The 12482-nt window shown below is 53.5% G+C and overlaps 1 protein-coding gene across 5 annotated transcripts in view; it reads right to left on the bottom strand.

The window, feature by feature from the left end:
* Window positions 1-12482, bottom strand: part of KIFC3 (kinesin family member C3) — a 127399-nt gene that overhangs the window by 22817 nt on the left and 92100 nt on the right. Inside the window, exon 3 of one of the 5 annotated variants that reach the window (XM_011938819.1) lies at window positions 7794-7932. The exons of 3 other annotated variants lie outside the window; for them this stretch is intronic. Coding sequence is in view for 1 of the 2 variants with exons in the window: in XM_011938815.1 (XP_011794205.1) it covers window positions 4704-4832 (129 nt within the window). In the remaining variant the exon portion in view is untranslated. Of the gene's footprint in view, window positions 1-4703; window positions 4907-7793; window positions 7933-12482 lie in introns of all 5 variants that reach the window. One more of the 5 variants, XM_011938815.1, reaches the window with a different exon arrangement.

Raw genomic sequence — 12482 nt, 5'->3', positions numbered from 1 at the left:
GGTTCAAGCAATTCTCCTGCCTCAGCCTCCCTAGTAGCTGGACTTACAAGCGTGCAACACCACACCTGGCTAATTCTTGTATTTTTAGTAGAAACGGGGTTTCACCGTGTTGGCCAGGCTGGTCTCGAACTCCTGACCTCAGATGATCTGCCCACCTCGGCCTCCCAAAGTTCTGGGATTACAGGTGTGAGCCACTGTGCCCGGCCTGAAGACAGTTTTTTAAGGTTCACTCTTGAGGTGCAGGGGGCAGGAAGGGAATGCAGTGAGTGCCGCGCACGGTGGCTCATGCCTGTAATCCCAGCACTTTGGGAGGCTGAGGCAGGCAGATCTCTTGAGTCCAGGAGTTCAAGACCTGCCTGGGCAATATAGCAAGACTCTGTCTGGACAGAAAATACAAAAGTGGGCCAGGTGTGGTGGACACCTGTGGTCCCAGTTATTCAGGAGGCTTAGGTGGGAGGATGGCTTGAGCACAGTAGGCAGGGGCTACAGTGAGCTGTGATCACACCCCTGCACTCCAGCCGGTCGAGTGAGACCGTGTCAAAATAAAAAAGGAGTATAGTGAGGTCTGGGCAGCATGTCACATTATTGGGAACTTCAGGAACCTTGAGGCCATGGCTCTAGGGACATCCACAAGAGGACAGGGGAACTCAAGGCCAGCAGGACGTGGCCTGGAACGGTTGTTAACAACACTGGGGAGGGTCATCCCAACAGCCACAGCCTCCTGTGGTCACCAGACCGAGATGAGCGGCCTCTGTGGCCTGGGTCAGCTGGGTGCTCAAGGACTATGGACCTTTGGCCCAATTGCTCTCAGTATATACAAACACCTCCCCCTCCTGGCACAGCAGTGGGGAGGCCTGAGAAGACCACTGCAGCCCCCACAAGCCCAGATCCCAACAGTGATAATGGAGCCCCGTTAACTGAGTCGGCTTTGCCAGTAGGGCAGGGGGATTTCATAAGATCATTTTTCATCCCCTATTCCCCTGAGGTAGGGACTATTACTATCCCCATTTTACAGGAAGAAAAACTGAGCTCCTAAGAGGTTAAGCCTTGGTTAGGCAACTTCCTTGAGGTCACCTGGCCAGTAAGTGGTGGACCTAGCACTGGAACTCGCATCTGACTGACCCTTGCAGAACCCTCACCCTTAACCATGGGGCCTCACAGCCTTGCAGGAACAGCAGTGTGAGAAAGCAGCCGATCAGAAGCCAGTGTGCACAGGGCTGGGAACATGGCACCGTGGAAAACAAGGCACAGTGTATCCCCTGGCAGGCTTTGCTTAGAGAGGCAACGTTCAGAATTCCAGGGAAGTCCAAGTCTGCGTCAAACCACAGTGGGGCTAGCAGGAGACCAGGGCACGTGGGAGTGACAGCTCATGACACACCACATGTTACAGTTGACCATCCTTTTTCCTGTCCACTCTTACAACAGATCCACCCCTAAACTGCAACGCAACATTTGTTAAGCCCCAGTTTAGAGACTGGGAAGTGAAGGCTCAGAGAGGAGGTGATCTCCTACAGCTGCCCAGCTGGCACGTGGCACAGCCAGAATAGAATCCTGCTCACGGGATTCCAAATCCAAAACTCTCCCAGTAACAACAATGGTGTGGCCACAGCAACACCAGTGACTCACTAGGGATCATCTCACCACATCCTGTTATTACATCCATTTCACAGATGAGGAAACTGGCCTGCAGAGTGGTAATTAACTGTCCCAAGGTCACATAGCTAATGAGTAGTGCCAAAGTCAGGATTTGAACCCAGCTCTAGACCCATGTGGTTGGCCACATCTCCACAAGGTTGGGCCCCCTTGAGAGTATCTCAGAGACCTGGAGCTTCAGATACATCCCCTGAGAAATTTCCAGAAAAGAGCTGCAGTCAGAAAGTTCAAGGACAGGCCAGGTGCTGTGGCTCATGCCTGTAATCCCAGCACCTTGGGAGGCCGAGGCAGGTGGCTCACCTGAGGTCAGGAGTTTGAGACCAGCTTGAACAACAGGGTGAAACCCCATCTCTACTAAAAATACAAATTAGCCAGGCATGGTGGTGGATACCTGTAATCCTAGCTACTCGGGAGGCTGACGCAGGAGAATCGATTGAACCTGGGAGGTAGAGACTGCAGTGAGCCGAGATGGCGCCATTGCATTCCAGCCTGGGCAACGAGAGCAAAACTCCATCTCAAAAAAAAAGAAAAGAAAAGAAAAGGAAAAACGACGTTCAAGGACAAAATGAGAACAAAGACCAGGAACCATTCTGAATTCCTAAGTCACTTGCGGGAGTGGGGTAGGCTCGGGGTTTCTCCTAAGAGTGGCTGGAGAGCTGGGGGTCAAAGAACTAAAAAGGCTGGGATGTTTCCTCCTCAGTTTCCCTTCTTAAAACATAAGTTGATTTTGTTAATTAACAGAAAAATGTTTTCAAAAACCTCTTTAAAGTCACAAAAGGTTAGATACTACGATTTCACTTCTATGAAATGTTCAGAAAAGACAAATCCATAAAATCAGAAAGCAGATTAAAGGTTGCCAGGGGCCATGGGGCAAGGAGCATGGGGAGTGACCATCAGTAGGCCCGGTGGAGTGATGAAGATGTTTGGCAATGAGACACTTGGTGATGGGTGCATTGCCATCTTAATATACTTACCACCGACCACCGAACCGTACACCTTCAAGGGGTGAATTTTATGGCATGTGAATTACATCTCCACAAAGCCCTTTTCTTTTCTTTTCTTTTTTTCTTTTTTTGACGGAGTTTTGCTCTTGTTGCCCAGGCTGGAGTGCAGTGGCATGATCTTGGCTCACTACAACCTTCCCTTCCCAGGTTCAAGCGATTCTCCTGCCTCAGCCTCCCGAGTAGTTAGGATTACAGGTGCCCGCCACCACACCCAGCTAATTTTTGTAATTTTAGTAGAGACATGGTTTCACTATGTTGGCCAGGCTGGTCTTGAACTCCTGACCTCAGGCGATCCACTTGCCTTGGCTTCCCAAAATGCTGGGATTACAGGCATGAGTTACTGTGCCCAGCCCACGAAGCCCTTTAAAAAAACACTTATTTGCAAAATGAAGTGTCTGAAGAGCCTAACTGGGGAAGGTCAGGGAAGGAAGAGGGGCTGCTCAGCCTTTGCCTGAGGCCAGATGCGTGTCCCGCAGGGTGGGCCCCGGACCCCCTGCAACCCCCAAGGCGCTTGAGCCACGCCCTTCCTACCACAAGTCCCTTTGCACTGGCTGGGCCTCAGCTCAGAGTGCACTTCCCTCTGCTCTGTCCCAGAGCTTAGCTCAAGATGCCCAGGGACAAGACCTCGAGGCCATGCGTGTGCCCATCCCATCGAGCCCTTCCCACTTTTTACGTGGGTGTGTGAAGCAAATGTCCATTTTCCCACAGGCAGAGCTTCCACCGGGTGGGAGCCTACTATCCACTGGGGTATCCCCCATGCCCAGCTCAGTGCGAGTACAAAAGGGGCATGCACAAATACCCAAGGAAGCAGGTGGGCACGCAGCAGGCAAGAGGATACAGGGCTGGCTTAGAGGAGCCCCCAGTTAGTGGGGAAGGCAGGCCCAGATAGTCAAGCTGTGGGGTAAGTGTGTAAGAGGAAGGCACAGAGCATGAGGGGCACCCCAAGGAGGCCCACCTGAGTCAGCAAGGGGCAGGGGGGCAGGCCAGGCCATTCTTGAGAAGAGAACACACCTGTAAGCTGGAAGAAATGCTGCATTCAAAAGTGTGTACAATATGCTGCCCCCAGAACTGAGAGAACAAGTCACAGCACATATGAGGCACAATAGGCAGACATCGGCATGTCCAGGCCATCTCTTTGCTGGCTCATGGGACACACAAAGAACTTAGCTCTACCTGAAGGCCAGTCTGTCAACACAGAGTCCTGGGCCCAGAGCTCAGAGGCCCAACAGCCAGGCCAGGGCACTGGATCAGAAGGGGGGATGATGTGGCAGACGGGCTTGGAGACCTTGGGGAAGTGGGCAAGGCTGAGATACAACCACAGAGACAGCCACTGAGGAGAAGAGCAGGGAAGGAGGGTTGGGAGCCGCGTGGAGATCCAGAAGGAGAAGAAAGTGACGCAGCCACACACACACAAGAGGGCCGGTGGTCAGCCCCAAAGGACACACAGCTTATCAGCCAATGGTACCCAAATGTTCTGCCCAGCCAACGAAGGAGACAACGCTGACCTGCATGAACCCTGGCTCTCTCTGGCTTCCAGAGGTTTGAGAGATCCCTTCCCCAACACGCACTCAAACTAGCGTCCACCTTTAACGAGAAATCAAAAGCATGAGAAATGTCATGCCAATCTCCTGTGTGGTGACCATCTGATGAGTTTTGTCCACTCAGGCTGCCCGGTGCAGGGCACCATGGAAGATGGGGTGGACTCAGGGTAGGAAGCACCCCGCACCTTCCTGTTCCACTGACATCTACATCACCTCCTAGGGAGGCAGGTCCTGGCCCCCTGTAACCCAAGGAGATGGGGCACAAGAAGGACCAGGATGGGAGGCCCCTGTAAGCTGAAAGAAATGCTGCATCTCAGAAGTGCATCCTCCAGGATGGGAGGCCTCTGACTCTTACCACGCTACCCTCCGGCGTATTCCAGGAGACGAGACCCCAGCTGTCTCCTCTTACACCAGTAGCCTGGTGGGGTCAGGTGCCCCAGGTGGTGTCCTCTGACCTGCTCCATAGTGGGCAGTGGCCTCTGCCCATGCCAGCCTCCCCAGGTACCTGGTTCTGCAGCTGGGTGGATGTGGCCTGCTGGTCACTGTCGCAGAGGACCAGCCTCTCCCGTAGGACCACCAGCTCCTCCTGTAGCTGGGCCTTCTCCTCCTGGAGCTGGGACATGGCCTCCACCATCCTATGCACCACGGGGACTGCACCTGGTGGCCCCGACAGGCTCAAGCACCTCCTGCTGCCAAAGAGACGCCCACCTACAAGCAAAGTAGTGGCTGATGAGACGGCAGCAGAGGTCCCACACTGGCAGAGGAGAGGGTCCATCACAACAGGGCAGACCGCCAGGGATGACAGGGGTGTAAGCAGAGGGGGTGGGCAACCAGGTGAGGGCTGGGGCAGCAGCGGAATAGGTTAGCTGGGGCCTCCAGGGCCTGTCCCAGAAAAAGACACTTCCCCAGGCAGCATCTGGGGGATTAAATTGCCTGGATCAGGACTTAAGAAAGCAACTTTCACTGAATACGGCTCTCAAAGCACATGTTCCAGGTCTGATGGGCCAGCCTCTCTCCATGGCCAGGCTACAAGGAATCGCAGCTGGGAAAGACAAGGGATTCTCACCCTAGAAAACTCTATTCTTGTAGGAACATTATTTCTTTAAGTCTCAAACCCTCTCAAGAGTACAGAAGAGAAGAGTGGGGCTCCCCAGCCTCCCCATGTGGCAAGTGGTCAACTGTGCAGAGAGAGGGGAGCCAGGGGAGCCGTGTGCATGTGGGAGGGACAGACAGACCAGGACACAAAGCCCGCCCTGCACATGGGGCAAGAACTCAGCCAGCCAGCACCTAGCAAGGATGGAGCACAGGGACCTCCCAGGCAAGACAGAGGGAGTCCTCCTCCTCCAAAGGCCTGCCACTGTCCTGTCACCAGGAATGAGAGAGATGGAGAGATGGATGAAGGACAAGAACACAGAATCGGGGCCCATGACCTGTGCACAGGGCCTGGGATGCTTGTTACAGCTTGCTTCCAGGGCGCCAAGAATGGCCATGGTCTCTGCAGGTAGGGAGCAAAGAGTTTAGGGGAGAGAGAGAAAAATGGGGGGCTGGGGAGGAAGGGTGGGGGATTTGCCTCCTCCCCTCAGAAGCACAAATGGGACATGACAGAGCGTGGCAGAGTGAAGGGTGAAGAGGGGCATCTGCTGGCCAGAGAGCGCTGCTCTCTACCTTGGAGCCTGGGGCTCTAGGCATTCCCACATTAGTCTCCAGGAATCCCAGCCCTCGGCAGGCTGGGGTTGGGGGCTCCTAGACCCTGGGAAGGAAGCCACTTGCACCTGAAGTCACACACCCCTCTGACAGCCTGGCCTGAGGGAAGCCAAATGGACTCAGATGGACAGGGAAGTGGGGAGGGTACAGCTTGCAGCTGGGCGGGGATATCTTGGCACAGCCCCAGGAGGAGGGGCAGATGGGTAGAGAGGCCCCCTGCCCCGCTCTAGGAGAGCAGGGGGGGCACACACAGGTTGGCTCTTCCCTCCTCCACCCGAGCACTCTGGAGAGCTGGACCTGGGCATCCCCGGTTGGGTGGTGACCCTGGCCGTGTGGCCTGCACGTGACGCAGCATGCATGTCACACAGAGCTGGCCAAGCTCCTGTGATCTGTTCTAGAGCGAGTGAGGTCAGACGGATGCTTCCAGGCCTGCACACGCGGCAGCATGAGCGGCATGTGACCAGCGTGGCCCTCAGCCCTTTGCAGGCTGCTGCAGTGAGGCAGGGAATGCACTGGACTCCCGGCCCGAGAGCTGGTTCTGCCACTCGAGAGACGTGTGGGAGGGGCCCGGCAGGAGCTTCCTAGGAGAAATGGGGACAAGGGGCCTTGCCTGAAAGGAGCCCAGCACTGTGGAGATGCACAGGCGTGGGTAGCTGTTACACAATAGGCCATGGGGCAGAAATGAGGCCTCGGAGAGCCCAGTTCATCCGGAACACTGTTCATGTCATGGGATGTCACCCCCAGAGGGGCTCGCTGGGTCTCAGCACCGCGGCAGGGCAGTGGGAAGGGCGCCAGGAGAGTGCTTGTGGAGAAAAGATCTCCAAGAAGCTCAGGGAGGTCCCAGAAAGAGGAGGATGGGAGGACAAGGTGAAATCAAATGGGCCCTTGTGCTGGAGAGGTGCACTCAGGGTTCAAAGATACGATGCAGGCACGGCCTGGCCCCACTGACCGGGTCACCCTTGTTGTTCCCTGGAATCAGCCTTCCTCTTCTCAATGCACAATCAGCAAGATGATGTCCCCTGCCCGAGGCTGGCCTGCTCACACTCAGCCAGACCCCAACCCCTGCCGCTCGCTGCAGAAGAGTGCCTGGGCCCAGACAGGCCAGAACCCCAGAACGGGGCTCTGGACAGCCTCAGAGATGGGAGTGGCTCCTTCCACCACATAGCAAGTTCAGACACACAAGTTAACCTTTTGGCGATGGAGGAGGAAGATGACAGAAAGGCCAGCTCCTCTTTCCTTCACATGCTCTTGGCCTTCCCCCGGGATCCTAGAGGATGCTGCTTCCCCATTATCACCGGGCTCTCGCTTACTGCCAGGGATCCCCGGCATGGACCCGTAAGACTACCAGGGGGGCCTGTAGAATCTTCCAGAACCAGCCAGCCCTGGACACCATGGCAGACCCTACCAGAGAAAAGCTGAGCCACTGGCTCCTTTATCTCAGCCTCTGACCAGGAGAATCAAAGTCCTGTTCTAGAAGCCTCCAGACCCTGGGAGCCCATGGATAGGAGGGAGAAGGCTGAGTCTCTCTTTGCAGGCAGTGGCGTCTGTGAGGCTGCCACCCTCGCCCTGCTTTAGACAGGCACTGGGAAAAGACAAAAAGCAGAGAAATTCAACCCCAGCCCACGCTGGCCAAGGCCTCTTATCACTGGGTGGGGCCTGGATGCTGCGGGAGGCAGGTCCAGATGAAGGTTCCATATACACCACTGTCCCTGAATCCGGGAGAGGCAGGTTGGGGGCTTGGAGCTGTGGGTCAGGCAGCTGGAGTCTGTCTAGGCCACCTCCAGCCAGGGAGGACAGGGCATAGGGATAGCATAGCACCAATCGCACAAGAGCCTCCCTCCTGTGCTGGCTTCACTGGGGAGTGCCAGGTCGGCGGGCAGGCCTGCTTTACCTGTATTCTCTACATTCATGGTGCCACCAGCTTCCTGGGCCTCCCGGGCCCGCCTGGGGGCCGGTGCCTGTCTCTTCCAAAGCTTCTCTTCTTTCATCCCCTGACTCTGGCTCTTGCACCCCTTGTCCTGTAGGGCCTGCTGCCAAGACACAACCAGAATCCTCACATGAAGGAGACTGCGCCAGGGAAGGACCCTCGAGCCAAAGGATGGTACACTCCCGGAGCTGGCCAGGATCCCAGGGCCCAGGGGGTCCAGTCCCTCCCTGTGTGGGTGGGTGGGGACGTTGAGGCCCAGGATCTGGAAGAGGATGTGCCAGGTCCCACAGCAAGACAGTGGCAGTGCCTTATCCTGGCCTCCCTTAGCAGCTGGTCTTCTGCACCAGCAAAGAAGGTTCTTAGGTACTTCAAGTCCTCAGGCGAAGCTCATGCCATCCCTGCAGAGTCTGAGAGTCACCAGCACAGAGGCCAGCTCACTTCCGGCGCACACGCCCTACAGGCAACCGTCCAGCCCCACCACACACATATCAACCTCAGGGCAACTGCTCCCATGCCGATGCTGCCACCCCAGGCACACAGCCCTGCATCTCCAGATGGAACCCCCAGGACTGCCAAGGAGGCTGCCCACGAGTCTGTCTGAGCAGAAGGGCCACAGCCCTGCCTCCTTCACTTTCCCCGCCCCACAGGGCTATCGAGAGGCCACGGGAAGCCATCTCCTCTTCCAGGGCAAACACAGGCAAAGGACTCGAGACAGAGAGGGCCAGTGCGCAGGCACAGGGAGAGAGAGGGGAGGCACGAAGAGGTGTTTCATCCAGAGAATGTCACCTACCGCTCACACATAAAGATGCCCAAGGCAGGCGGCAGGGCCACATGCAAAGAGTGAGCCCATCTGAGGATCATGAAAATAAAACAGGCATAGAGACAAATCTAGAGAACTATATAGACAATGATCCTCTCTGGAAGGTTGGGGAGATGGTGTAGTGGCTGAGAGTAGAAACAAGCATCATTTCAACTTGGGGGGAATAAAAAGAAAGTTCACAACAGAGAGAACGTGAGAAGAGGAGAAAGGAGGTGGCCTTACATTTCATTTTGAACCTCTTTGGCATTTGAATTGTTAACCTTATAAATAATGACTGTGTGTTTTTTTGTTTTTGTTTTTTTTCTTTTTTTAAACAGAGTCTCACTCTGTCACCCAGGCTGGAGTGCAGTGGTGCGATCTCAGCTCACTGCAACCTCCACCTCCCAGGTTCAAGCGATTCTCCTGCCTCAGCCTCCCAAGTAGCTGGGATGACAGTGCCACCATACCTGGCTAATTTTTGTATTTTTAGTAGAGATGGAGTTTCACCATGTTGGCCAGGCTGGTCTCAAACTCCTGACTTCAAGTGATCCACCCGCCTCGACCTCTTGAAGTGCTGGGATTACAGGAATGAGCCACCGCGCCTGGCCATTTTTTTCTTTTTCTTTTCTTTCTTTTTTTTTTTTTTTTTTTAAGACAGAGTCTCACTCTGTAGCCCAGGCTGGAGTGCAGTAGCACAATCACAGCTCACTGCAACCTTGACTTCCTGGGCTCAAGCAATCCCCCAACCTCAGCCTCCCGAGTAGCTGAGACTACAGGTACACACCACCATGACTAGCTGATTTTTGTATTTTTTGTGTAGAGATGGGGTTTTGCCATGTTTCCCAGGCTGGTCTCAAATTCCTGGGCTCAAGTGATCCTCCTGCCTCAGCCTCCCAGGCTAACACAAGCATGGTGGCTCATGCTTGTAGTCCTAACACGCCCAGCATTTTTTTTTTTTTTTCCATATCAACAGAGGTTATCTTGGAAGAGAGATAGCAGACAATTTCTGTGTGTCTTTGTGACCTTTAAATTCAAAACAAAAAAAAAAAGTTACTCTTTTGAAAGTGCTCACTCTAAAAAATAAACACGTGGTCTAGAGGCGGCAAGGCCTGTGTGTGAAGCCTGGTTCTTCCTCAGCTAAGTTGTGTGACGTTGGGCAAGTTACTTACCTTCTTGAAGCTGCGTTCTCCTCATTCTTAAAATAAAAATGGTAATAACAGGACCGCATTGAGCTTGTGTGAAGAGTAACAGACAATTGCAGCCAAGTCCCCAGAGGGCGCCTGGCACATAGTAAGAGCTTGATATGAGATAAGTATTATCAGGACATGATTCCTGTAATCTTCACATTTTTTTACTTTGACATTCAAAAAGCCAATACAGATAATTGAAAAGACAAGAAAAGTGACATCAGTAGGCTCCTTAGCCCAAAATGCACCCCCTCCTTCTCTCGACCCCGAGCTCCACTTGAGAAGGGCGGGTGGGGGACACACCTCTTATATTTAGGAATATTCGTGCTGGGCGCAGTGGCTCACACCTGTAATCCCAGCACTTTGAGAGGCTGAGGCGGGCGGATCACCTGAGGTCAGGAGTTCGAGACCAGCATGGCCAGCATGGTGAAACCCTGTCTCTACTAAAAATAGAAAAAAAATTAGCCGGGCGTAGTGGCAGGCACCTGTAATCGCAGATACTCGGGAAGCTGAGGCAGGAGAATCGCTGAACCCAGGAGGTGGAGGTTGCAGTGAGCTGAGATTGTACCACTGCAATCTAGCCTGGGTGACAGCTCAAGACTGTGTCTCAAAAAGAAAATAGAAAATTCCCTCCGACTTAATTTTGTCCCCACCCTGTGACCAACTGCCACACCATCGCTAGCAGGCTTGTGATCCATGGCGGCAAGGACAGCAGCTGGAAGTTTCCATTTGCCAGCCAGGGCAAAGGTTACACTATTTCTGGCCCGTTGGCCAAGCCACAGGAAGGACAGACGGGGCCCTGGGGGGTTGGGAGATTCTACAGCGCCTCTGTGGGGTGCATCTCAGGTTTTAACTGCTGGACAGAGCCTAGGGAGGGGGTGTCACTAAGGCCACCAGGTCGCCGCACTGTGCTTGGGACCTACCCTGGCCCCACATCTTCAATCCTGAAGCACCTACCGCATAATGGAGCTTTGTGGGGGCCCACCAGGATGTGAACGTGGAAGCTAGTTGCTGGTGCCAGCATCCCAGAGATCTTCAGCAGATCTGCTGACCCCAGGACTCAGCTGCAACCACAACTCAGCACCCCATAATCAAAGCTCAAGAACAGAGCCACCACCCAACTTGAGGCTGTGGGTTTCTGACTGCCGCCTTCCAATTTAACTATGGATGGCTCAAAACAGAGCAAAGAGTGGGTCCTCGGGTTTCTTTAACTGTTCTCTCACCAGACCTGCTTTTCTAGCAGATTTGAACAGATAAAAGAAGAAACTTTTGGTTCAGTTTTCAGATGAATCACATGAGAAGAGACAAGAAACACCTCGAAACACAAGACTGCCCCTGAAGCAACACCAACCCCTGCGTCCATGTTCAGATCAGGGGCTGGGAAAACAAGCTACCCGGGCCTGGACATCCACATGCACCAGGGAGGATATGTCCCCTTGAATGGTATGTGTTTTCCACACTCCATCCTGCCCACCATTTGTACACGTTCCTTCAAGGCTCTGTGAAAATGTGGCTTCCAGAAAGGGCAGAATCAGTGTGTGTGGATGGTCAGGAGAACATGGGGGAGTGGTGGGCCTTCTAGTGTAACGGTTTTCTTGGAGGGTGGGCCTTAGCAGCACCCCCAGATGACTCTGGTGTCGATCCTCTGCCACTGCCTTCTTGGCCCCTGCCTGGTTTGCCTTCATCCCTTCATGATTATTTGGTCACTCTCTGGTGCCTCTGCTAGACTCTCTTGTCTCTTTCTGCACTGCACCTCTGACCCTAGCACAGACTGGCACATTCTAAATAATCTGTTGAACGAATGCATTAATTAAGAATGGGCAGAGCTTGTACTGCCCTGAAAATACTCAAAGCTATTGCTGCATGAACACAGCATAGATATTTGTTTAAGGAGCTCACTGCAATCAGAAACAATACAGAGGATCCGTTATAAATAACGTATGGTAAGTCCTGAAGTAGACTATTATGCAGCAGTGTAAAAGAAAGAGGTAGGGCTGGGCGTGATGGCTCACACCTATAATCCCAGCACTTTGGGAAGCCAAGGCAGAGCCCACAAGTTCAGGACCAGCCTGGGCAACATGATGAAACCTCCATCTCTACAAAAATTACAAAAATTAGCCGGGCATGGTGGCACATGCCTATAGTCCCAGCTACTCAGGAAGGTGGCTGGCTGGAGGTTGCAGTGCAGTGAGATTGTACCACTGCATTCCAGCCTGGGCAATAGAACCAGACCTTGCTCAAAAAAAAAAAAAAAAAAGGGTAGTTCTCTATATGTTGATGAGCATGAAGAGATTACGAGGAGTTACTTGAGGGAAAGAGCTAGTCACAGAATAACATGTAAAATAAATAATAAAAATCATATGAATATGCATTGGGCACTGTGGGTCATGCCTGTAATCCCAGAACTTTGGGAGGCCCAGGTGGGCAGATCACTTGAGGTCAGGAGTTCGAGACCAGCCTAGCCAACATGGTGAAACCCCCATCTCTACTAAAAATACAAAAATTAGCCAGGTGTGGTGGCGCATGCCTGTAGTCCCAGCTACTCGAGAGGCTGAGGCATAAGAATCGCTTGAACCTGAGAGGTGAAGGTTGCAGTGGGCTGAGATAATGCCACTGCACTCCAACCTGGGCAATAGAGTGAGCCTCTGTCTCAAAAAAAAAAAAAAA

Source organism: Colobus angolensis, unplaced genomic scaffold, assembly GCF_000951035.1.
Source record: "Colobus angolensis palliatus isolate OR3802 unplaced genomic scaffold, Cang.pa_1.0 Scaffold178, whole genome shotgun sequence".
NCBI lineage: Eukaryota > Metazoa > Chordata > Mammalia > Primates > Cercopithecidae > Colobus > Colobus angolensis.
Note: the sequence above shows the minus strand (reverse complement) of the source record. Positions and strands in the feature narration are given on the sequence as shown.